The sequence below is a fragment of the Meleagris gallopavo genome, chromosome 13 (genome assembly GCF_000146605.3).
Source record: "Meleagris gallopavo isolate NT-WF06-2002-E0010 breed Aviagen turkey brand Nicholas breeding stock chromosome 13, Turkey_5.1, whole genome shotgun sequence".
Lineage (NCBI taxonomy): Eukaryota > Metazoa > Chordata > Aves > Galliformes > Phasianidae > Meleagris > Meleagris gallopavo.
Genome location: NC_015023.2, coordinates 5457849 through 5485202, shown reverse-complemented (window position 1 = coordinate 5485202; position 27354 = coordinate 5457849). Strand labels below are relative to the sequence as shown.

At 35.1% G+C, this 27354-nt stretch overlaps 2 protein-coding genes across 2 annotated transcripts in view; both read left to right on the top strand.

Annotated features, from left to right (window-relative positions):
• Positions 1-57: 57 nt before the first annotated feature.
• LOC100549990 (phosphorylase b kinase regulatory subunit beta-like) lies at positions 58-19309 on the top strand. The gene is made up of 15 exons (XM_031555433.1): positions 58-204; positions 672-776; positions 1582-1664; positions 1744-1834; positions 4534-4595; positions 4684-4846; positions 5644-5725; positions 8166-8223; positions 9939-10029; positions 10862-11064; positions 14065-14199; positions 15037-15166; positions 15509-15616; positions 16779-16919; positions 18395-19309. The coding sequence occupies exons 1-15, from the start codon at positions 73-75 to the stop codon at positions 18530-18532; spliced, it is 1722 nt and encodes a 573-aa protein (XP_031411293.1). The 5' UTR covers positions 58-72; the 3' UTR covers positions 18533-19309.
• Positions 19310-24164: 4855 nt separating this feature from the next.
• LOC104913011 (phosphorylase b kinase regulatory subunit beta-like) overlaps positions 24165-27354 on the top strand; it is a 28418-nt gene continuing 25228 nt past the window's right edge. Inside the window, exon 1 of the mRNA XM_031555396.1 lies at positions 24165-24198. Within this exon, the coding sequence (XP_031411256.1) occupies positions 24165-24198 (34 nt within the window). The remainder of the gene's footprint in view (positions 24199-27354) is intronic.

Sequence of the window (27354 nt, the reverse complement as noted above, 5' to 3'; positions counted from 1 at the left end):
TTTTTAAAAAGACCATATTTTATGAATCTTGTTCTCAGTAGAATGCCCACAACTTCCTCTGTGACCATAAGTATGTCTTGTAATGAAGTTTCTTTAAGTTTTCATGTTTATTTCTCACAGGCCTACTTCCATTTGGGAATCAATGACAAACTAGGATTATCTGGAAGACCAGACAGGCCTATAGGATGCCTTGGAACGTCAAAGGTTGTGAAAGAAATATGTACATTTTTATAATATTGGTATTAATTTGTATTTCAGATAAACATTGCATTAGTCTCTAAAATGTTATAAATAGAATTTAAGTGTTATTTTGTTTTATGCTCATATTTACTTTTTAAAATATTTGTAACATATTTTGCTGTTAGGAAGGTGTATGCTGTCTTGCTATTAAACTGTCAGGATTCCTAAACATGCATTTCCAGTAATAGTTGGCCAAAACAGAGCTACTGTTGACGTGAGCCAGTTTAACGAGAGTGTAGATCTGCAAACCTTACAAAAATCTATGTGCTTGGAATTAGATGTATAGGTTTTATTTTTAATGTTTTTTAAGTTCAACTGTTCTATATTAACAATTTCCTTGATAGTTTTAACATAGGTTTTTTCATTTCAACTACTTTAATTGTTTGAACAGTTTTAAACGAAAGATTAATTGAAGCTTTATCTCCCAATAGATTTATCGAATACTAGGAAAGACTGTAGTTTGCTACTCGATTATTTTTGATCTAAGTGATTTCTACATGTCTCAGGATGTCATGATGTTGATTGATGACATTAAGGTAAGACAGATCTATCTGTAATTCTTCCTTTGAGAAATTGACAAAAATAAGAGTCTAGGAGAATAAACAGTGAAGTTTGATAAAATACAAGTCTGAAAGGTGAAGACTGTATAATGTGTATTTTTCTAATGTAAAAATAATACAGTTTTTTAGATTATTAAGTTGAGTATTCCGTCAGCCCAATATGAATTCTAGTGAGTATCTGTATCTAACAAGAAAACCCAACAAACTGGAAGTGATTGGGATAGGTTTAGTGCAGCAAGCAAGTTACCTTCAGTTTCTTTGGGAAAACAGATGTTCTTGGCTGCAGAAAGGAATGAGACTGTTCTGCTTAAGGGAAATATGAAAGCCTCATCTAGGAGAAATATTACCAGACTTTGTGCAACTATTAAAAATTGACTTCCTTCCATAATGTTAAGGATGGCAGATTATGCAGCTTACCTGTTAAGTCCCCAGTGCATAGAAGGTGATGCTGGTGATAATGCGTGTGATTCCAGAGTTGGATTCCTCTGCATACTTCCTAGGTCATTACAAGTAATTCAGTACGTGCCAGTTGGCCCATCAGTTCAGTCTGTGATCAATGTATATGTAGCAGTATTTTCAGAAAATCTGAATACTTGAAATAACATATTGTCTCTGAAGAAATCTGAAACTATTAGTGGTTTCATTATTAGCTAAAGTTTTTACGATCTCTTGGATTTTCAGTGCTATTACTTTAAGATAGCTCTTCTAGTATTTAGCTTTGTGTATTCTTGTACATTGTGCCGCTGTACTGTTTGGTGACTAACATGTATTCCTTACCTAGAATGCACTGCAGTTCATCAAGCAGTATTGGAAAATGCGTGGTCGTCCACTGTTTGTTGTACTTATCCGTGAAGACAATATAAGGTAGAGAAAGTTAAAGCATCATTTGCAGTGTAATTCTTTCCTAGCTACAAGATTAATGATGTTCTGTTTAAAATTTCAGAGGGAGCAGATTCAATCCAATATTAGATATGCTAGCAGCCTTTAAAAAGGGAATTGTTGGAGGAGTAAAGGTTCATGTTGACCGAGTACAGGTATGCTACTTTCCCTGAATGGTGTGTTCTTCTCTCCTAGTATTGATACATGTATTATTTTTTCTGTTTTCCATGTGACTTATAAATATTTTACTTGGTATCATAAAATTACATACTTGGTGTAATAAAATCACATACTAGATGACCTTTAAAGATCCCTTCCAACTCAAAGGATTCTATGATAAAAATTAAGAAGTCAAGAGCGAGGACATCTGGTACAGTTTTTCTTTCAGAAGAAACATGGGCTTGCTTAAGCTTGTTCTGATGAGGCTTCAAAAAGCAATGATCTTCACAGGATATTCTCAGAAGGGAAGAAAAGTTTTTATGTTCAGAAATCTTCTGAAATTACCTGGAAAAACCATCATGTCAAAAATAGAGGTTTTTGATTAGATAGTTCAACAGGAAGAAGGTGTTTCACATATATTAAAATTTTTAGAAGAATAAAGGCGTATTTTTTAAACATCTTTTCTGTTTGCATTAATCTTAAAGAGGAACATTACTTCATTAAAATGTGAACATTACCGAGTCAGGTTCTATATTAGCTATTTATATATGCTTGTAGCTAGTAAATAATACCTCTTTTTGTAAGAGGGATGACAAGACCAAAGACAGAGATAAGATTTCTTGTACCTTGGAAAATCATTAATCTGAGGAACAGCTGAGTCATTTGTAACTTAAATATTCAAAGCTATAGTGGCATAAAGTACCTTTGCTATCTTTCAAATATTTATGTGTTTCTAACTGGTTACGTGTAGGTCATGTAGTTTCCTGTTAGCATTTACTTATCCTATAGCAAATGCCATGACTGCCCACGTGCATTTTTCTAGTTTTTGTATTCTTAACTGTAACTGCAGTGACCTTCCTGCTTTGCTTTGATTAAACTGATGTATTACCAGACAAGAAATTTCTCAACCTACATAACGTGTCCTTATATTAAGCACTTCACTGTTACAGTCATCTGGAGGTGAATTTCCTCTTGCATAGTTAATTGATTTAGATAAGTAGTGGTTTTAAAATATTTAAGATGATGATAGCAGTCATTGTCTTTTGCTTATTTTTTTTTTATTCATTAAGAATAATAATGGAAAAACTGTGATCAAATTTTTGGCTTTAATGTAACTGGAAAAAAAAAGGCTGTGTAAGATATGATGTGGTAACTTCGTACTGTGACTTCCCTTAAATTTTTCATCTAAAGATTTACCATGAAAAATAACTAGGGTGTAGTTAAGGGCTCTAATGCCTTGCTGCAGGTGCTTAGAGGTAGCCATGTACTCTGTGGGTCAGGCATGTGCCAGAGCTAGCAGAAGGAATTGCACAGGAGAGAGGGGAAAGGATTGCTGTTAGCCTAACTTAAGCTGTTGTCTTGGAGTTACTTGGATTATTCTTTTAACAACAGGCCCACCACAGGCATTTTCTACTCTCTCATGATTTTCACTTGTTATTGTCACTGCTTCAGTTCTTATGCATTTGTGTATAACTGTTCTGTAACCCAAAATTAAAGAACAATCACATTTGAGGGCAGAATGAAGCCAGATTTGGTTAATGGTAGCTAATATTCCAGAAGTGAAGGGCTTGTAACATTTGTAGATGGACACAGTGAGTAGAATTATGCAGAAATCACTTCCAAGGGATTTGCTACTGAGAGAATCATTAATGTAACAGTGCTATAATTTAACTTTCTTACAGTTATATATTTGGTATAAGAGTTCTGAATGAAATGTATTTAAAAATAAAAAGTCCTACAGTACTCTGTCAGTATGAATGTACAGCTGTCACATTTTGGAAACACTCTTTGTTCATTATGAAGTAGGAGTTGGGACTTGTCTAACTCATAGTGTTTTTTTTTGTTTTTTTTTAACTACTCCAACAAATGATAAGAAATCTTTGTGGATTGTACTTACTGTTTCATTTAGATAATGTCTCAATGCATTTACATAGAATGTGTCTTAAATTGAATGAATGGTCTTTTTTCTTGTAAAATACACAAAATGTGATTTCAGTGAAAAATATGTACCCTTATCAGTTTTCTGGCTTTTGTCACTTTTCACCTTTACTGTCTATTTCCATCATCATGATGTGTTCAAGCAGGGAAAGTATGATAACGTTAACAATGGAAGACAAGTTTTTATTTTATTTTCAATTGTCTTGCAGCTTAACAGATTGATATCTTACTGCAGACTTGTGTACAATTAAAAAGGGAATTTAAACGTTCACAGCACACTCAATTTTGTTTAAGGAGAATAATCAAAACAAAAGATGCTGTAGTATAATGTTCCTGTGGAAGTATATAGACGTGAAATTTATATGAATTTGGAGTGAATTATAACTGTAAGGGCTATATCAGATAAATTAAACACTATTTTTCAGGTTTATAATACTGAACTTTGAGTGTGAGACCTTGATGTCAGATATTTTCATCAGGTAGTTTTTGGGGATGATGGAGTGGGCACTGGTTAAGTTTTACATTGCAAGCAAAGGAACAGAAGAACCCCAGCAAAAAAGAGAGCAGCCTTAAGAGACTTCTGCAGTTGTGCGATTTTAAGAAAAATATTGTGAAAGTGTAAAGATATTTGAAACTGTAGATATACTATTTTCCGAATGGAAACCAGCAGCAACATATTGAGAATGCGGCAAACCACTATATATTAATGTACATTTCTTCATTTTTTTAAATTTTAACTATCATTTTTTGATTTCAGACATTAGTATCTGGAGCAGTTGTGGAGCAACTTGACTTCCTAAGAATCACTGAAACAGAAGAGTAAGGCTATTTGTAAATACTAATGATGAAGTATTTGATAATTAAAATGTTTTCTGAAATATAAAGAAATGAAATTCTTGTTTTCTAGGGCTCCTGTATTTAAGAGTTTGGAGGAGCTGGATCTTCCAAAACATTCAAAAGTCAAGAGACAGTCTAGTACTCCAAATGCTTCTGAACTTGAGCAGCAACCAGACATAAATATTAATGACTGGAAAAACAAGTCAACATATGAGATTCTGCAGAAACTTGATGTAAGAAACCTTGATAAAAATACAGTGCAACTTCACAGTCATGAAATGAGATATTATCTACTGCTATTTTTAAGTGACCCATATAGATCAACACAATTAGTGCTATGGTTCAGTGCTAATAATATGGCTAGTAATATAAAATGTGTGATGTGCCTCTTCATACTCATCAGAACTTTCTGGCTTGTTGTGCTCTAACTATTGGCTTTCATTTTTCCCAGCTATCCAAATCTTCTGGTAATAAACAACCACCTAAAATGGGATCAATTAGTCAAGCATCTTATGAATAAATATTTTATTTCTAGACTAATGCTCAAAAGACTTCAGTTGATACTCAATATGATAAACTAGTCATTTCCTAACGTTATCAAGGGAAAGTTCCTATCTAGTATTGTTGCCATATCTTGAAGGAAACTGCTGTTGATCATTTCTAGATTCAGCATTCAACAGGAATACACAAAATATTGCTCATGGTTCCCTATGACATTAAAGTATTTTAGCTGTAAATAACAGGATCCATGAGTAGAAAATTGGGTAACACTTCTGAAGCCAACTTATTTCATCTAAATTTGAACCAAAGAGAAGTCTCTGCAAGCAGCAGTGAAAAGGATGCAGCATATATAGGATATTAAATATTTGTGGTGAGGTTCTCTAAAAATAAATTTTTAGTAATGTATATAACATCTTCAATAACAACTAGGCCTTTTGGTTTCGCTTAATTTTTTTTTAATTGTTGTTCTGGTTTTGCTTTGCTGAAAATGTGAAGGCTACTTGTGCTTATGTAGTTGCTGTTTTTTAAGGACTGCAATTGTCTAGCAAGTCAAGCGCTGCTTTTGAGCATACTGCTTAAAAGAGAAGGACCGAATTTCATCACCAAGGAAGGTAAGAGCGTCTTTCATGTGAGTATTCTGAATATTTTGGGAAGCAGCTGTATGTTTAGTTGTAATGAACATGAATAAGGGCCATGAATACATGCAGTTGTGTAGCCATCTTCCTTGCAACTAAAGCAATTTCAGCATTAAATGTGACATGCAAATTCATAGTGTGGTGAGCAGTGAGCTGCTAAATATATGAACTCTTGTAGGTTGCAGTTGCTCTATCTGTTTCTAATTCTGAACAAATATCAAATGTATTCTATATATTCTCTCTCTTTCTCTCTCTAGAAATAGAGGATTTGAGCTTGGATATAAAACTGAAACTTAAGAAATTTGCATATTTGTTTTCATTTTAGTTTTAGGTCATAAGGCGCTAATTCAGTATATCTGAAAGATTCATTCTACTTAAATTTTATGTTATGGCTTTGTATTAGCTCACAAGCTTTAAATTTGTGTAAATTAATTCAGAATGAGATACTTGGACCTGTGGCTTTTAGCTGCAAAGTTTTTGTTTGTTCGTTTTCCCACTCCCCCCTTCCCCCAGACTGTTTATTAGCTACTTCGGTATCTATGAGCGCTTCTTGGAAAAAGAGGGAACACTATGAGTAAATACTGCTTCTGGAGTACCCAAAAGAATATTATAACTTACCACTCCATGTTGTAGATGCCTGCTTCATAATTCATATCAGCACTACTTGATTAAGAATATCATGGAAAACAATGTATGATGGAGTAAAATTCATCGGACACTTCACAGTGCGTTATTGAAATACAGTGTCAGTTTAAAGTCATGGTCAGAACTGGAGCACATGGAGCTCTAAAGAAGGCTTTTCATCACCACTGCGTGTATTTTTGGACTTGAAGAATCTCCGTATTCTTCAGCCCTTAGTAGGTTCTGTCCTTTCTTCCTTGCTCTGAGAACAACTTGAGGTAGACTTTCTACACTCTGTAAGCAATCAGCATAACCACACTTAACCACTGGCCTTGGACTGTTTAGGACCAGTTTGGTTAGACATTTTGTACCACCCAATATGAAGCTGTTGATGGTGATAAACTTTTTAATATGTACCTTGCATTAAACAGTCTGAGACACTGGCTAAAAGTTCCTGTCCTTGTACAGCTGGAGAATACTATAACTGACATTAAATAATCTCACAGTTGATAACGAATAAATCTGAAAACAAAAGCTGAAGGATGTTAGATATTCCTGCTGATAGATGTGAGCTATGATTTTGAGAATCAAATTCCAGTAGTACTGTTACAGACAAACATACTGTTCACCACTAAGTGTCTTGCATGAGAATCGCTGGCATTCCATCTGAAAGCTTAGAATCTAGAAGCTAAATGAGGCATAAATAATGGTATGTTTAACACTTTTAACACTTGATTCCTACACAGCTGAGGAGATGTCAGTATACCAAGTCAATGCGCTGTGATCAACTGTGGGCTGGCAAAAGAATGACGTCTGTTGTTCTTATGAATGTAACATCCACCTATGCTTGATGTCTTCACAATCTAGGCTGTCTGCTTTGATTTTAAAACAGTTCTCTTCTTATGTCTTACTTCATATTTTTTAGGTCACGTTTCTACATTAATGCATAGCGCTTATTTAAATGATTTGTTTGTGGCATACAGAAAATCAACTTGGAGAGGGAGAGTAGCAATGCAACAACTTAATGTTGTGTCTGTGTGTCAAATATCTTCTGTACTTTGCAGAGGTGATAGTTTGCTTCACTAGCTGAGCGCTGTAATGCACATAGATAACCAATGCTAGTTCACAGTGTACCTTTGGTATCGCTTTTGTGATCATCCTTCTGTAGTTATTCAGGATGGAACCATAAAACAGTGCAAAAAAATCTCTTTCATAATCTCCCAGCATCATATCAATTGAAAACCTCACATCCAAGATAATGAATCAGGTGATGTCTTGTTTATGTACAAAGTTGAAAAGAATTCCTGTCTTTATCAGCTACGGCAACCTGTATCCAAACATGATATCACTTGAATGAACCACACTTTCAAACACAAGACTTGCCTGTTGCTTTTATCTCAACTGAGAGGCAAGAGAGCATGGAGAGTGTCTATTCCATCCCATATCCAAAATAAAATCTGCAGTTTGATGAGGAGGTACTTTATCATGGAAATATACCTTGATCTCCTAAGGTACCTGAACAATAGGTGCTACCAAGTTTCTCTAGAGCAGGGGCAGAAAATCAAGCTGAAGTTGGCTTTTGCTTCTTGTAGAACAACTGAGTAATAGAGGATTAAACTCTAAGTTTTAAATGTTAATCACAATAGGTAAGTGCTTTACTAGAGCTAATTCAGAATTAATGGATCTCAGCAATATTACCTTACATTAAATGAAAAAATGCATCTTTTACATGTGCTTTTTGTTTTTGCTGTTATTTTGTTGTTTTCTGATTTGAATAAATGTGTTTATAACACAGGTACTGTTGCTGAACATATTGAAAGAATCTATAGACGAGCTGGCAGCAAGAAGCTCTGGTTTGTATACAGATACCATATTCCTTCTGGTTTACGCTTTTTTTTTCCTAATATGCTTATATTATATGAACCTATATAAAGGTGGTTCTTTATGCACTTAGAGGAGAGTAAAAAAGGACAACTTTTCTGACGAAATTGTATTGCTTTACTGTGGCTGAAGATCTTGTCTATAATGCTTTAAAAAAAAAAAAAAAGAGTACTTTCTTACCATTATCTTTTAAAGTAGGGAATACTAAGCTGCTTTTTGTATGAGAACCAATGCAGATATACAGTTGTAGTTAAATTCAAATAATGAGGAAAAAATAAGAATATTAATATTCTTATTTCTTACAGAGTGTGGCAAAATAATACCAATAGCTTTCTGTCACAAGGCTGGTGATCAAATATAACTCAGTTTATATTTGTACACATGCAGTTTTCATAGTCCTCCTGAAACGATTTACTTTGAGCTTGACTTTGTCATGATAACTTCAGAAGGTCTCAGCAAGTAGGCTGGTGGTACACGTTATTTATTAATTACTTTGCCTGGAAGCTTCAGAAATTTCATTTCTTACTATTGAAGATATGAGCTGAGCCTGTCCTGAATTCTGTTCTCCCTCTCTGTGACTACTCCTAACAGATGAGTCTTTAAATTTAAAAACTGTTTTTCATTTTAGTTTGTTCCTGCAGTTAAATGGGCCTTCGCCAATAATAAGATAGAACCAAAACACCTCGGTCATATTTTTTTAAGAATAAAAACCAAAAGTATTTCTAGGAACAAAATATGTAAACTCTTTTTTGTTTCTCTCCCACGATTGCCATTTGACACACCTATAGGTTGGTGTTGCGCTACAGTGCTGCATTTGCACAGAAATTTTCTTCTTCTATAACCCCACATATTACTACTTTACTGGTACATGGGAAACAGGTAAAGTGCCCAGAGGTCTGAAACAGAACTCCGTCAGATTTTTTTGGCTTATGTGCATTTTGATATTGTCAGCTAATGCATTTCAGAAATGCCTTGCTCGTGATCTCTTGATAAGTGCATAGCAGTTCTTGCAGGAATCAACATCAACTGTTTGCATTTAATACTAACGCTGTGGAGTGTTATGACTCATTTATCAGCAGAATGAATGAGTCTTAGCAACCTCAAAGCCTGCACTAGAGAACCTTAAATACGTGTCTACTAAATTTGTATTTTGTCAGGAAATTATTATTAAAAAAGAAATATTTTTAAACTGGATATATGAAAGAAATGCCTATACAAGCCAGTTTTCAACCAAGCAGTTTACGCAAGTCTTCTTTCCGTGTGAGATATTACCTGACTGTGGAAAACAAAACCAAGCATTGATGTTATGTGTTCTTTCTCCTGCAAAATTATTGTTAAGTGGCCTTAAAAGTTACTGAGGTTATCTTGCAAAATGAGTAACATGTCACATGTAGGCATCTGTTGTCTGTTCTGAAGATGATGCAGAGAAAAGAACAAGCTTTCTGTGCATTTGTAGGTAGTTTAATGAGTTCTAACTAATTCATTTTTGATCCATTAACTTATATCTCAACTAAAAAACGAAAATCCTGATAACATAAAAATCTGATCTGAATTCCATGTTGTAAATAATGTATGTATTCAGTTGATTTTGAGATCTCTGAGTGCTGTGCCAGACTTCAAAACTATACATGAATTCATTAAACTAGCTTTTGATATGTAGTGGGATTGCTCTGTTTTCTGCCCTCAGGTCTGTTGTGCGCTTCGCAGCAAGTCTTTTAGGTAAACTAGTGGACAGCCTTGCACCATCTATTACTAATGTTTTAGTTCAGGGTAAACAGGTAAGTCTTTACTTTTCAGAAATGTGTTAAGGGGTGATAACAGAAAATAGAGAAATGGCTGTTCTCATTTTGAAGTTTGCTAATGCTTATTTTAAAAGTAACCAATAGTTTTAAAATACACTCTCTGTAGAAAAAAAAAAAATGAGTGAAAATATATTTAATACCTGCATCTACTATGGGCTAATAAATTTCTTTTCATGTAATGATAGAATGATCTTGAAAAGGCAGTTAAATGTCTGGATAAGGCATGATTTGCATAGCTCTTTTGTTTGCTTTTATATGCTCTTTTATTTCACAAAAGGAGATGGAATCAATCAGTAAAAATGATTTTTTAAAGTAAAGAATGTTGTGGCCTACAGAATCGGTCTCTTTGTCATTGGGCTTAAGTCAGTTAATTTGTCACAAGGAGTGACAGCTGAGAAACAGTCTTTCAGAATTTCAGGTTTCTGCTCCAAATAGATTTTAATTATCAGTGTTTCTTCCCTTCCTGAGGAAGACTTTTTATCTGCTAGTACAAGAATTTTAATTAAGTTTATGAAGAGCGATCTCCAAATAATAGTAGTTGAATATTATTTATTTTTATCATTATATATATATATATATACCTAAATGGAATGCTGTGAAAACAGATTTGTCCTTATTTTATTCCATGTTGATGGCCATTCCATGTTGCGTGCTTCTAGTGCTCTGTAGCTATGAGGAAGTTGCATATGCATGGAGCATGATTTACAGATGTTTATTTTCAAGAATTCATGAAGTTTAGTTTCTGAATTGCTTCTCTGGTGCTTTTATTCCTTTCCAATTCTTCTGAATTGTTTTCAATATACCGCAGGTGACACTTGGAGCTTTTGGCCATGAGGAAGAAGTTATTTCTAATCCCTTATCCCCAGCAGTCATTAAGAACATCATCTATGAAAAATGTCAGTTACAAGATGAAAGAGAAGCTGTAGTTCAGCAGGAACTTGTCATACATATCGGCTGGATCATCTCAAATTCACCAGAGCTTTTCAGTGGCATGCTGAAGATACGGATTGGGTCAGTACAGTATCCGTTGCACTTACTACTAACATGGCAAGCAAACATATACATATACGCTTCAACAGAGATTGTTGCTACACTGAAAAAAAGATTTATATGAGATGATGCAGCAAAATTTGTATGCTTCAGCTTTACATTTCTAAGAACCCTGCTTTGAATTAGTGTGCCAGAACTGAATTCACAAAAAACTGCTCTCAAATTTGCCAGTGAACAGTGTAAAGCGGAGGAGTGCCAGTTTTTGTAATACCTCATTTGAAGGTTTCCTATAAGCTAATACAGTAAACTGTGGTATTTTTAATGCTTGATAATGATCAGGTTAGGGCTTCAAAACCATAAATATTGTAGTGGGGTTTCTGTTTGGCAAAGGGGCTCCAGGAATTGTATTCTCTCTGGGTCACCGAGTCCTGCTAGTATCCAAAAGCCAGAACATGATTCCTGACTTACCTAACAGCCATGGAGGCAGTGGAACCTTTCTCTCACAGCTTCTGGCTCACTCAAGCAGGTACCTACGTACGTTTCCAATAAGTGCTGAGCACGTAATATAATGAGCTTGTAATACAGTTTTGACTAAATCAATCTTAAGAGTCCAGTAACCACAAGAAACAAATCCCTTGGAAGCAATGTTTCAAGGTACTTAAAATATTTGTTTTCAGAGTTGCAGGGCTACAGCCTACCTAAAAAGAAAGCTTGTTCTTCTCTAGCACTGACTGTAATAGGAACTTCAGGTAACAAAAGCTTTCTGTTGTTCAAATGCAGGTACCAGTAACAATTTCCTAGAACATTCTGAGGCACCTAGATAGTGTATCTGATATCTGGAAGAAAGAAGACATTGTTCAAGAGCAGTTATCTACACAAAACACTTAATCTGCAATGAATGAGCCTCTAATGTGATGTTATCCTTACTGTGGATAGGCAGAATACTTCTTGACTGCTTACCAGGGTTAAGCTATACAGAGCTTAGGAACTCCAAACCTGATTCAAATGTGAAAGATCATTTACAGCCTGGATTGTTCTATTTAATTCTTTGATTATGTGGCCTACAAATAGCTTAAGGTTGAATGTTATCATATTCTGTGGTATCTCTATTTGCACTGCTATCTACAGTAACTGTTTTGTTCACAGTTAGGAACAGACACGCATTTGAATAAGCATTTCTTTGAAGACAGCAGGTCCTAGTGACTGAGATTTACAGAATTATTGAAAATGTTTTAAGATTAGAATTCACCTATTCCTATTTTTGATAGGGAAAACATAGCATTTCAGCACTGAAGTTGTATACTCGCAGTCTTATTTTCTAGTGTATAAGATTCCTGATTCTAATTTAGTATTACTTTTGGGTCATTATGAAACTGAAAAATTCATCACTTTTTTTTACATTTAACTGGAAGTATATGCACTTAAATACTTTTCTGTAGCCTTTACAAATCCACATTAATCTTCTTCCCCTTTCTCATGAGCTGCAACTTATCCTTTTTACAGTTTTTTATTTTTCTTCCAAGGCTAATTCTGGAGATTCAATTTTTTTTATTCCAGTGTTATCACCCACTTCAGTGAGCAAAATTAACCTTCTCACAGAAGGAGCATTCCAGTTTGATAATGATTTGATTTAGTGTCTTGTTATTGATTTGTTTTCAGTGTTTCATGTTGAAATATATCAAGTTCCTGACAGTCCTATTACTGTAAAACCTTCCAATCAAGTGACTTCTGCCCACACTTATTTGTGAGGAGTTCAGTACGAGGCCCACTCTTCACATTGCTGTGTCACATAGGCCGCTGCAAGCAGTGAACAAAGTGCAGTGAACAACTTGCACAAAGATACAGTTGAATTGACAGTAAAAAATGAATCAATTCAAACTAGTTTTGCTTAGTAACAAGAGAAAGATTCTTATTCACACAGTAAAGTAAATAAAATGTATGTTCTGGATAATGTAGCATGCCCATGAAGCCTAATATTATCTTGTACCTTCAATGAATAATCTTAGAAACTACAAATGTAAAGCAAGGTTGAATTAGTTGGCCTGACATCTCAGAAGCCAATTAAACTACTAAGAATCCTTCAGTCCAAAAGACCATGACTTGACTTAGAGAAACAATTATTTCCTTTCTAGGCAAAGTAATAAAATACCTGCCAAATGTGGCTATACTGTGAGAAGGTAAACTTTTAGGAATACTTCACATTTTCTCTGATAGAGAGCAAACAGCTCTTCGACATATCCTGGACTTGATGAGGTGTTAGATGATGGACTACTTGAAGAAAAACTAGTGATGTTTCTTTTCTCTTTTGATTGTAATAACTACTTGAATTGAAACAGTGTGGAGGGTAAATGAATGAGGTCCGCATTCAGTTATCCTGCTTCATAGATATTACTTTGTCTTTTATATTGTATTAGAATCTGCAGCATTATTTCTATTTGTAGAATTAAAATAATCTTTTTCCCTTCAATAATTTGCCAAGTTCTGCCTTCCTAGTCCCTAGCACTGAAAAATCTTCACAATTTCCATGTTTTTATTTAATCAAATCTTTTTTTAAAAGGGAATAGTAAAAGAATGAAGTGTGATGGACAGGAAAAAGGAATTTCAAAGGCTAAAGCTATTAAGAAGCCCCAAAATCTTTTTAAATGTGAAATTATTGAGCTTTTTCTTAAAAACACCAGCAAAACACATACTGTCAAGAGCACACTTCTCAGTAGGCATTCAACATCAAAAGTTAAGTAAATTTTTGTCTTACTGTACGTGGTGAAATCGTTTGATAAGTGTGCTTCACAACCCATTTGTAAAAATCTACTCATTTTTTGCTTTCAGTTTATATCATACTGCAAACAAATGAAAAATTCCACATAACAGTACAAACAGCAGTGTGTGTTTGATGTTATTTTAATGTCCTTGTGAAATAATAAAGCAGGATCACATGGGATTTTGAGGTATTCTACCAGACTAAATTTTCCTCCTTTGAAACTTCACATTTAATTAAGGAATGCTTTCCTCCCTTCACTTCAGATGGATTATCCATGCCATGAAGTATGAACTGAAATTCCGTGCAGGGGATATGCCGGCCAAGGACTTGTACCAGATGTCCCCTAGTGAAGTGAAGCAGCTTTTGTTGGATATTCTTCAGCCACAACAGCAGGGGAGGTAATGAGATGTGTGGATCTGTGGCACCTGTTCTCATTCATAATAAAGTGTTCAAGTAATTTGTGTTTCTGAAATACCTGCCCATTTAAGAGGTATACTGAAATATGTGCAATCAGTGAGCGATTTACTTAGAGAGGTAGCAAAGATACACTTTTTCATTTTTTCAGCTGTAACCAAGTTCTACAATTGCTCCTTTTACATTACAGCTTCCTTTTTCACCTCTATCCTTTTGGAAGCCTTACCTAATAGTAATTATGTATACACTGTGGTAGTAAAGTGAAGCATTATATTCCTTGATGCTCTCATTAAGGGACAGGAGCCAAAATTACTCAATACCATCTACTTAAGTAACTTGTAAGAACAGCATGTATGCTGTTCAGTGTCCTTTCTTCTAGCTTATTGTATTAATTATGATTTTATGATTTTTTTCTAATACTTGAGAGGTTCTGCTTCCTGAAACTTGTGATCTTTTCTCCAAGTTGTAACTTGTTGCCAATCCAGGTGCATTAGCGTGCAAGAAAACAAGCTATAATTACAATACTTCCACTTAGCTGTATTAGTAAGGCTAAAGTCAGAAGTCCTCCCATTGACTTAAATTTCTAGTTAAGTTTAATTTAACTTTGGCACATAATAATACTGTTAACTTTTGCAGTTCTTCACTGAGTGGATTTTATTCCCTCTTCAAAGCATAACTTCTCATGAAGCACATGTGCTGCATATGCATCATTAGAAGGCATTAGCTATCACTGCTTACTTCATGGTTTACCACAGAACACCTCCTCATTCTGAATGTAAAACTTCTTTTTCCCTGCAGTTAATAATTTCCTTTGTCCACAGAGGCTGGCTTAACCGACGACAAATCGATGGTTCTCTCAATCGAACTCCTGCTGGATTCTATGACAGGGTGTGGCAAATCTTGGAGAGAACTCCAAATGGTTTAATAGTAGCAGGGAGATATTTACCACAGGTAAAGCATGCAGAGGTGTTCAATTATTTCTGCTCTACCTTACTATTAATGGAGAACTACTTTATTGCTAATATTTAATTGTATGTAGCCATACATAGTACACTTTACCAGGTAAAATACAATTAGAATAGAATGGAATTCAGTCACTTCAAAATACATCTGTAGGATCATAAGACTAAAATGCCCTTTCCAGGGCTGTGTTGCCATGGACTCAGAAATATGCTTCCTTTTTGATGGCTGTGTATTATTTATTCAACAGGCAAACAGCCTATACTGGGGGGTGTGGAGGAGTGATTTAATGCAGATGATCTTCACTCAATACAAGTATTTGCTATTTTTCAGCAACCAACCTTATCGGATATGACGATGTACGAAATGAATTTTTCCCTCCTAGTTGAAGATATGCTGCAAAATATTGACCAGCCAGAATACAGGCAAATCATTGTAGAGGTCTGTGGCTTAATAACGAAGGAAACTTTGTGATGTGCATGAGTTTGCTAACAAATTAAAAAAAAAAAGACAAATAATTTTTAAAATGCTCAAATATTTATAGAAATAGTATTTTAAATACAAACACAATTTTTTATATTTCATTGCTTTTTCCATGGATTGTTTTGTGATTAAACAAGTTGCTGCTAGCATGTTCAACATACACTAAGTCTGTGATGTTTTTCTTTCTTAGCACATAGGTGGATAAATATTAATGACAATGCCCATCCATGTAGGTCAGAGGGTGCAAAAGCTATTGAGATATCTAATTCCATTAAGTCTCCCTCTGTGCCAGCCAAAGTCTCCAATGTGAAGCAAAAGGCTTCTTTAAACTCCTTTTCTTACCACTGCAGCTAATAATGGATACTTTTTGGACAGATCAAGAGCATATGTACCTTTGGTAACTGACACCTGTGCTGTCAGCTGTGTTCATTGTCAGTTCCCAAGTCTGCATCTCTGGTGCCTCTCACAGGCACTTTTTTTGCACAGTAAAATAATTTAAATCCATCTCAGTTCAGGTTAACAGCTGCTGGTCATGCTGCTCGCTGGAATATGTCCCCTTTTTGCTAAAAGATAACACAGTTATCAAACCAAAGACGGTCAATCTAGATTCTACTGCCCACTTGGCAAGTCATTTATCTTCCTATTTAAACCTTTGAGCTACAGGGAAAGTAAATTCTCTTGAATTTAATGCTTTTTACATCTGTTGGCTTTACTTTTTATTAATTTGCTTGTAGTGCAATTGTACCATGTGTGATTATACACTAAATGCTAAGGTTCAGTATGTACTGCTTTTCATTGTTTCTGCTGCTTGAGTCACCGTTATTTGTGGTTGCTCCCTGAAATGAACAATCTGGAAAATAACTTCCCTGCCTCCTGAAGTTAGATGTTGATGTCAGTCATTTATGTTTTGTCTTTAACTAGATGCCACTTGAAATAGAAATCTTTTATGAAAGCCTGCTTTTTCAATGATTCTTTCATCCACAGTAATTCTTAGTTGTGGGCTATTACTTGTGCCACTATTGAGTTGCTTCCATCTTGAAACAAATATATGTGTTTGTTTACAATGCTTATAGAACCTGAAATTAAACAAATTAAATTTAAGTCTTCTTCTGCCTTACAGTTGCTGATGGTTATATCTGTTATTTTGGAGAGAAATCCAGAGCTAGAGTTCCAGGACAAAGTAGACTTGGACAAAGTGGTACAAGAAGCATTTCATGACTTTCAGAAAGATCACAACAGGCCAAAGGGAGCTGAACACCAAGTAAGTAAAACACAATTTAATGTTCTACCTCCAGTTAGCTGTAATTGTTAATTCTGGGTATTTGTTAATGCTGCATAAATTTGCCAAAAGCAGAGGTAAAACATGCACTTTGAGTTGCAAATTCAAATCCATGTGGTAAGGGGATCACAGTGTTAACCAGCTCTGAAGTGGGTAAAGCTGAAACAGGATATTCATTACAAGAGGAAAGAGTTACCTGCAGGACAAAACTAGAACAGAAAAGAGATAAGAATAAAAGAAACTTGTAAAAAATAAAAACCTAATGCTCAGCAAGCACGAACCTGGAATCTCATGTGCACAGATATGAAGAAAGACAGTGACCAAAGAAATACACTATTAAAGGAGAAACCTTAGAGGTTTTAAGCTTTAAGGACCTCTGAATATTCTCACTGCAAGTATTGATGCTTCAAAGCTATGAAATTCTATAATAAAGACAGGTTGATTTGACTGGTTGAAGAATGAAATGAGTAAGAGTAATGGGACAAGCACCCCTGCGCTGCGGATGATTGTACTTGCTCAGTCTGGCTCTGTTATGCACAGTGTATTCAAAGGTGTGATCTACTGGAAAGCTCTATTGATTTATAACATAGATATGCAGATCTTGTTGCTGAGTTAACCTCTTTAGAGGTGAATTAGTTGAGGATCATATCTTATTTTCTCTGAAGTTTTAAGATTCTGATTTTGTCTGAATGATGTTCTTCCATTAAACTGATTTGCAAACATTTTGAACATTTTTCCATTTTAACATGTAATAAATGTCACAGGTGTTTACTCCAGTAATTTCAAACATACCCTAAAACTGTGGAAGGTCTAATATTTTCACCACACAATCTCAGCTATTTAATAAAGTAATTGGAAAGTAACACATTTCCTGAATTAGAAATGAACCTTTATTAAAACAGCCAATACATAATTTAAGGATAAACTGCTGTTTTAGCATCATTAACTGAGCCAAACAGGTGTTTAGTGAAGCAGATCTATTTGCTGATCTTATCTGATTGAGTTCATGTGCTACCCCTGACCCTGATTTGCTTCTTAGATTTTACTTTTTTCAGTAAATCTGAAGTCTGCATCTCTGTGTACACCAAAGGAGCTGGATCATAATACTATTGTGGTAGCACAGTTGCCACATAGTAATCATCTGTCTGCATGCTTTAAGAGATCAGTTGTCATCTATTACATTTAGAAAAATATGAAAAAGGCACTATATGTCCAGCACTGAAAAATTCAGTAAAGAAACATATGTAGTATGTTTTATAAATCCCTTCTCCACATGTTCAGATTAAGTAAATGTAAAAATTGTTTTCTGAAAATTGATTAGAAGTCTGCTATAGCTTTAGAGTTTATAACTCATTTGCATTTCTAGGTTATTCATATTCTAACTGTTAACCTGTGTTTCTCCGTTTCTCCTTTTCATAATCAGCATTTCACAGAAATGTCTTTTCTCTGTCCTGCAGGATGACATGACTGCATTCTACAACACTCATCCAGTTGGAAAAAAGGGAACATGCAGCTACTTGAGTAAGGCTGTGATCAGTTTACTGCTAGAAGGAGATGTGAAAACAAGCAATGATGATCCTTGTACTATTAGCTAAAGCTTCAAGCACGATGTAGTAATTGTTGCTTTATTCACTGTTAAACATTTTCAGGCATGCATTAAAATACTGTTTTGAAAAGTAATCTGGTTAGTAACACAAACACGCACCATCCTTTGCTGAAAGAAGTGCCATTAGAGACACTAAGTGCCCCTTATTTTTCATTTCTCTACTATGCAGCATGAAAGCATACTGAAAGCACATGATATTTGACTAAGTTGAAAGGCATTGTACCTGTGATCTTAAATTGTGCATTTACTGTAGCTGATATCTTAGAGAAATATAATGTAAGATTCTGCTTTTATACCTCTATTTATAATTGCAAAGAAGTTTATTGTAAATTCTAAATGAAATTCACAAAATACTGTACTTAATGAAGGCACAGGAAACTGCAGCAATATAAAACCATGATTTACTGTTTTTTCCTGATTCTGCACACAAAATGGAGGTAAATAAATTACAAATAATTTATATTTTTGGATAAAAATCATCTTTTCCATTCACAACTCACACTTATTTGTTTGGATTTTAATTTTCAACTTGATAACTTAATACATAGGTTTCACTGCAACTGAATAACTGTTTTTTTTCTCCAGCAATAAACACAACTACTTTCCTAATTGTTTAATATCTGCATAAAGGGAAATACATGATAATGAGAAAACATTGTTTTGTAGCCTTTTTTTTTTTTAAGAAAGCAAGGAAACCTATTTAAAATGAACATCAGTGACAAAAACTCTAAATGAGCTATCAATGCATAAAGGACTTCAAAATAAATTTTTCCGTCTCCAAAGTGTGTGAAATACTGTATGCTAAATGCTTTATTTTGATAAAAGTTAAAATATCAAATGCTTGTAAAAAATAAAAATAAAAATACTTTAGAGTTACATACACAGTCCCATTAACTTTAGTGCCAACCTTCTGCTGTGCTGCTGGAATACATTTATCAGTGGTTGGGGAAATCAAGGAGAAGGCAGCAGAAACACTCATTAGTGATTGCTGGATATAGAGTGCTATGTTAATACATCTAATATGGTGTAACAGCAATTTAAGAGATCTTCAAATTTTTATTTAATTTCAGAACAGTACCATTCTAGGAGTTAATTGGGTACAACAGTCTTCCACCTGCTGAGCTTGGTTTTTTGTGGTTTTTAGTATTACGTGCAAAGCTACAGCTGGCCCCAGATCAGTGATTACATAGGTAGTAAGCATGCATCTTAGAATATTTTTCAAAACATGCTGTTTTACACAAGTCCTCTATTTCTGGCATTCTCTTTGAGAGATTATGAGACAGTGTGGATAATTAGTCATTTTTCACCTATTTATTTCCTCAAAAGCATTTTTAATGCTATTTATGATGCACTGTTTGGGCTCCAAACACTAATGCAAGACAAACATTAACAGCGACCAAATAACAGAAATAATGTCTTTTGTGTGATTTTACTCATTGTGACATAAGCCTTCAGCCCCCACTGCACATATTCTTCACAGAGTTGAAACATTCTTTCATAGCTCTTTTAATGAGTGTGATACTATTATACTTTTGGTGTTTATTTTCAGGATGAATTTTGTTCCAGCATGCCCTAAAGCCTGAAAGAAAAAAAAAAAAAGCATAGAAAAGATATTTGGAGCAGATCTAAAAAATCCTAAAGATTGCTAAAGTAATCAAGTACACTTTCCATTCCAGTTTGAAGCTATGGCAAAGCTGCTTCAGAAATTAGCAGTCACTCAGCTCAGGAGATTATATGCCTTGCTATTCCAGGTGTTATGAGCAGAGCATGGACAAGACTCAGCTGACAGCTGCAGAGCTTAGGCCAAAAGGTACTTAATTTTTCATGGCTTCTGTAAACAAATATTGGAACTATATATTATAACATAGAATGACAAAGCTTGTTGCAGATTTTCCTTTAAACGTTCAAATACATCATCGTGAGACTTAATCTCAGAAGTTATTTTTCTCAGAAAACTATACTTATAAAAAAATTGATAGTAAGAGGTATCAGAATGTAAAAATATACCATAGTATTTGTTTGAAATTGGTTTCTGAAACTTGCTTCTTACTCAGACTTAAGATTTTGACTTTCCTGTCTTTTTATGGCATTAGTCAAGACTAAAGGAGAAACCTTGCTAATTCTTGTAAATCTCAGCTTTCTTTACAATGCAGGTTTTCAGATCCTGTCTGCCAGCTTCCATATCAATTGCACAACTTCACATGAGCTTTGGGTCAAACCTCAGGTGACAAAATGAATTTACTTTTCATGAATTTCTTTTTTTTTCTTATCATTATCTGGCCCCCAGTACTGGAGAATTCCTTACCTTGGAGATCAGATTAATAGTGTACTTGTAAGAACTCATTTTGTATCTTGAAGCCTTTAGGTTACACATCCCATTGCAGGCTAAAGTATTATCTGATTACGTTTTCAAGTCTTCTACTGTAGTTGACCTTCTAATTTGCTTTAAACGCTTTTATTTCAGAACTCATGAAAAAATACCTTGCATATCCCTGAATATAAATAACAGACATTAAGAGCCATTTACAAAGTAAGTGCTATATGGCAAACTGACATCCCCTCATATACACAGTGCACCATCACTGCATACCTGCAGTGCAATTTGCAAGTAGAAACAGAGGAGCCTTAAAAGACAGAAGCAGTTTATTAAAATTAATGTGACCTGCCTAAAAAATGGCAAAAGCATAGGTAAATATTTATAGCTGATATGCCAGATATCCTTTCTAGCCTGTCATTATACATTATTATTTAGTTTGTATCTAGAAGGCCTACTATGCTGGAATCCTGTTTTGTACCCAGCTTCAATAACAAATCAAAATTCAAAACTATTTTCTAGTTCCATTTGTTTGAGAATGCTACATTTTAATTTTTCATCTAAGAGATGAGATGGAGGACATATCAGCTCGTTCTCATTGCTTAGAAAGGAAATTAGCTACGCCTTCACTGACAACAGCATAATCACTAAGTGTTTGATAGCAATGTTCAGAGACTGAAAGGAAGCCTGAAATTAACATGGAATTAACTGAAAAACAGACAAAGAAAATCACCTGATCCGCATTGCTATGTGTTCTTAAACCAATTTTTAGATATCCCAATTTTAAACATGCATGAGTAAAAGCTTCCAAATTTCATACATAGTTTTTCCTTGCAGACACTTAAGTCAGATCTCAAAGCATTTGGCACAGAGAGAACAGGGACAGGCACAGATAAATGCCTGAGCCTCAGATTAGTGGCAACCATTAAATGACCCAAGCTCTGCTCACCTGGGCTGGCAAAAGCATTCACCTCGTCTATCCTAAAAGTTGTCTCTATATTAAACTGCATTTTTCCCCACCAAATCTTCGCAACATGACATTGCAGATAGAAAATCTTATTCAGTAGTCAGCATTTGTTTTCAAAGATCTCATTTCCACATTAACTGACTGCTGCCTCTTCTCACATTTTTGCATTGCAGTACAGTATTTCAGGATAGGCTGAAGAATGCCAGACATAGCTAGCCTGAACACTGTATCATCCTCTTAACGTGTCTAGGGATCTCATGTTCATCTCATGTACTGCATGTAAAGAAAGTCTTAAGCAGGCAGAAGATGACAGTGTGTAGCTCTTTTTAGCATTAACTTCTAGGCTGAGTTAATGCAAACCCCCATCTTGCAAAGACATCATACTCATGAAGTTCACATAAAGAGTACATATAAAAGAAAGAAGTCTTTCATTGTTTTTTCTTAAGTACAGCATTTACTGTATAGGAAATTACTCTAAATATTCTAGAATTATACAGCTCTTAAATCAGTGCTTTGAATTCCAGTACAATCTTAGAAAGATAATTCCTGCATTTATTTCATTGGCAAGATGCAGTGCATTTCATTTGCATCCCAGTCAGGGATCTGTTAAGGCCATACATCTGTTTTATTCAGAGCGCCTTACAAGAAGATTTAAAATCAATTTTAAACTTGAGAAAAACAGCCTTGTAGATAAAGAAACCACTCCATACTGCCTCACTGACAACTGCAACATTTCAAGACATAGCAAACATATTCCAAATTTTCAAGTCAACAGCTTTGGCTAAAGAGTCAAATACAAACAGTAATACAAATCTTAGAAGGCTTGGTCTTTTGAGCCTACGTATCTCAAGGACTGTACACGTTGTGGTTTGCACCACAGACTTCCATTTCAGATCCTGCCTTTATGCAGTCCTTAGCATGCACAGTAAATTTAAGATTACTAACAGATTTAATTAAGACTACTCTTGAATGAAAATCCGTCTGTATGAAATTATTAGTGGGATTAAGGCTTTTACATAAAAGTTTTAGTATACTAACTGCCCTTTAATGTATAAGTCTAATTTGAGATGATAATACTTTGAATTATTTTACAAATTTTCATTAAAAAACCTGACATGAAGTTGCAATCAAGACACAAACATTACTGCATTCCTAAGCTAATTTTATTAAAAATGGATACTGCCAGCAAGTGAGAACTACTCGCAGAGGATTTTCAAATGTATTCAGTTCAGTTCTTGATGCTGTTCTCTATAATACCAATGGTCAAGTTTCCGTCAGCTTCTGTGTAATCCCTAGGCATTACTCATTTTCTTTTCTCGGGGTTGCAACTGACATCTGTGACCCAATGCAAGTCTCAACCTCATGCTGTCCAGCTGTTAAAATCTCATACAATTATCTGTTTGAGGCTGTTAGCTTAAATGTGTAGTTTGTTAAATAACACTCTACAAGGAGTTAGAAAAACAGTATTACATTAGAAGACTCGATGTGTCTTTTAGAGAAAAGCTCAAATGCAGTTTGATCCAATCTGCAGTGCTGCAGACTGGGAAATGGCCTGTGAAGTTTTGTACTGACAGACCTAGATAAAATTTTAGAAGGGAAAAATCTGAGCAACTGCAGCTGTCTGGCATTCCCCGTTATCCAGTTTCCATGGATACAAGCATTAGAAATTCTGAAGTGAGTATTATTTAAAAAATAAATAAATAAATCACCCTCTCTCCCAAAAGTCCTGGTGACAGAAGATGTGTTAGAAATCTTGAAACTCTTGGGTTGAAAGCCCAGCTACATTTCCAACATTGCTAAAATGAAGATTATGAAAGACAATAAATAAAGCAAACATTTCCCGTTTTGTTTTAGGTCAGGAAGACTAAGAGAAGGAGAAAAATGGTAATATATACAGGAAAATGGTTTCAAGTTACATAGATTGTCTTGCAACCACAAAAATAAATAAAGAAATAAAGCCAGCCTTCTTTCTGGGAAAAACAAACACACAAACACATCAACAAAGCAAAACCACAACAGAGAAAGGAAATTGGCTTTTTGGACAGTGATATATGGTACACCTTGGCCCATTTCTGTTGACCTCAGAATACAGTACTCCATGACAAATTCTGAATAAAGCTAGATCATTTTCTTAAACAACATTGGATAGGGAAATAAAAAACAAGATTCAAACCAGTCAAATGAAACACAAAGTAAGGCGATGTGCTGCCAACACATAAGGAAGAAAACTTTTAATTCATATGCCTACGTGACTCATTGGAAATACTCCTATTATTTACTTCACTCTATTAAGTAAGCAAAAACTGGCTGCTAGCGGTTATCTTCTAAAAACAAAGGAGAATGAAAATCTCAAAGAAGAGGCGTATTCATGAAGGTAAACTTCATTACCAGCTTTGTTAGCTACTATCTGTTTTTATGTGCACAAGGAAGTTTCATTTAAAACACCTCATTATTCTTTCAGTACCACTGCCTAAGCAGACCTAATGCCTTCTTTTTTCTGATAAGAAAAAGAATGTAATTCAGCCTTCTGAAAGATGTGGGAAAACATGACTAATGCGAGGAAGGAAAGTTTGTGTTTTTCTACTCAGACACTGTTTACTCAGAGAGTAACAAATGCTACAGAGTTATCCAGGAGAGATTTCTCTGCTAAATTATTCTGAAATTCATTTCAAACTACATTGGATTTTACCTTATAGATGTACCAATTACTAGCTGCCCTGAAGAGAGCTGATGAGCTCGTCAGATGCTTCATGACTGGAGAGTGGCTAACTCTATCATGACTTAAAATTTGAAATCCAGAAATTCAAAGCCCACATCTGGTTGCCAGCCAAACCCAGGGGTCTAATAAACTCTGTAAGTAAGTGATCAGTCTTAGAATCTTACACCAGACTCCATACTACATAAATTGTGTGCTCATGCTAATGGCCTCAGATTTTATTTTATTTTTTTACTTAACTCAAAGTTAAGAACACTTGGAGTAATTGCCTCTCCTGCATTTTCTACCCTAAGGCACTTGGTTAGAATTCCACTAAACACACTCTTTGACCTAACCCTGCCTGTTATTTAAAGGTAATTTCCCCTGCAAATACGACTGACTGCCGTTTTTGTGTTGAAAATTAGGTAAACTTGTTACTTTCAAGCCCCCTCCCTTTCCCACCATTCAGACTCACAGTGGGCATCATCTTTGCTTTGGACTTGTTGAGAACAACATATTGAAGAGGGTTCACTTAGATCTTGGCAAAATACAGACATGGCTGAGATGCAGAAGTCTAGCAGAAGCACTCATCCAGCTCTTAGGCATTTACTGTGACTGTCACACATAGAAGGCTGCATACTCAGAATGTTTCTTTAGAGATTAATTTGTTAATCTGTCCCTTAGATTGCGTTATCGCTTTTTCACAAGCTGACTACAATTAGGCTGGCAGCAAGTTAATGAATATTATCTCATTTCTTTGAATTCCCTAGTCTGTCTGTTTTCGTTTTATTTGCTTGTCTTACACTTCAAATTTCAAGCTCTTAGGGATAAGAATTATGCTTATGTTTTCTGTGGCATAATAATCCATAACTAGGGCATTGAACACTATCCCAGTAAAGGGTTCTGTACTTTTTCAGTTGGGAAATAGCAAAAATCAAAGCTATATGGTGGGCAAACAGGCAGCATAAACAGCCCTAGAGAGCACGTGGTAGACTAACTGCCAGAACTGATTTTGAAGTGATTAGCACAACATGCGTATTTATTGACTGAACACCTCATACTAAATTAAGACAAATTAGATTTAGAAGTTACGCTAGATTTGTGTAACATAGAAAAATAACTAAATATTAAGCATAACAAGCTTTTTTAAAAAATTGTTAGATTGAGCCATGAAATGGACTGGGATAGTTCACCTCCTTCCCACCTCCTTGCACAAACAGATCTCCAGAGCATGCATCCACGTGGAAAGAGAAGGGAGGGAGAAGCTAACACACACACAAACAGGTCCTGTTTCTTGTTAACTACTCCTCTGGGGTCTCAGCACTAGGATGGGAGCCAGACTATATTTTATGTATTAGTCCCCTTTTTCAAAGCTCCAGATGCAGTTTGTTTCTTTTAGTATTTACTATTGCAAAGCCAGTCCTTGGGCACACTTCTGGGCAATTGTCTGTTCTCTAATAGCTTCTGACCAAAATCTGAGCAGAAGCTGCGCTATCCAACAGTACTAAACCTTCCTACTAGGAATGACAAGCAACCTGAAATCAGAACAACTTCCATCAGACAAATGAAACAAATCCTCCTGCCTCTCATACTTTAAAAGGAAACCACAAAAACTGAATTAGAAGAGCTGACTCATTGCATATAATAATTAGGAAGGAAGCAGGGAAGCGTGAAATCCTATTTCTGTAGTGACAAAAAGGCTCAAACATGATTTGTTTTTAGAGAATAAGGACTGCTGAGGTTCCCCTCCAAATGACTTTCCCTACACTCGTGGTTAATGAGAGTCAGCAAGTATTGGCAGGAGGAGAAAAGACCTAGAGGACTCTGGGAAAGGTCTGTTTCCCAAGGGAATGTGACAGCTTCAGTAGCAGTTGCATTTTCTTTTCCACTCCATGCAGTATAACCAGGGAATACACATCTCTTCTATCCCTTTTTAAAGGCCACATAAAGAAGAATATATGTAATGTGCTACCAAAATTATTCTAACATAATTACTAATTTTTCAGGTATTTCCTTATAGTTTACTGCAGTTTTCTGATGTCTGTACTACATAGCCAGAGGGAAAGGGACATACATACATATTCATTACAAGTCTGCACAGCAAGGTTTAAAATACAAGTAAGATATTAACGTGGAAGGTGTCAGTGACTCCAGACAGGAACTACTGAAGTTAAATGAAGACTGAAACAGCATCAGGCTATTTTGGGGAAGCAGAATTTATTTCTGTAACCTAGATACATTTCCCTGTATAATCCTGTCACACACTATGTTACTGGCTTGCTGTCACTATAAAGTTTATGATTATAGATTGCTGGCGATACCTAGGAACATATAAGGTAATTTATCTGTCATGACATGCTGTACTAGTAAACATCACTTAGATAAATGGAGGGAATTTAAAACTTTAGTCATGAAAAATTTGCCTGTTTACTTGTACTTCCAGAGAGAATTTTTCATATTCCATAATACAGGAGGAAAGGTGAAGCTAGCCAGCAACTGCATTTATTTACTAAACATGCTGCATGTGGATTCAAATGGTTTTTCTTTAGGACAACATATCCCAGCAATGAAATGGGTTTCCACTACTTCCAAAAATTGTCTTGACAGCATGCATTCTTCTTTCAGTGCCTAAGCAGGCAAGAACTATTTAAGTGCCTTTAACAGTCATTTTAGTCATTTTATTATTGTTTCCACACAATGCAGCATTTTTAGACTAAAAGTTATAAGCCATGTATGAAGAGGACAACTTTAACAACCATTATCCAAGATAGAACGAATGTATTTCTGATTAATTGTTGAACAACGGCACCCCGTTCTCTCTCTCTCTCTCTTTTT

Bases quoted from the DNA above. Each gene is read 5' to 3' on its own strand.
- LOC100549990 (XM_031555433.1), top strand. From the start codon at position 73: ATGTCTTGTAATGAAGTTTCTTTAAGTTTTCATGTTTATTTCTCACAG. The intron at 777-1,581 runs GTAAGACAGATC...TTCCTTACCTAG, and splicing joins TGTTGATTGATGACATTAAG to AATGCACTGCAGTTCATCAA. The intron at 4,596-4,683 runs GTAAGGCTATTT...CTTGTTTTCTAG, and splicing joins AGAATCACTGAAACAGAAGA to GGCTCCTGTATTTAAGAGTT.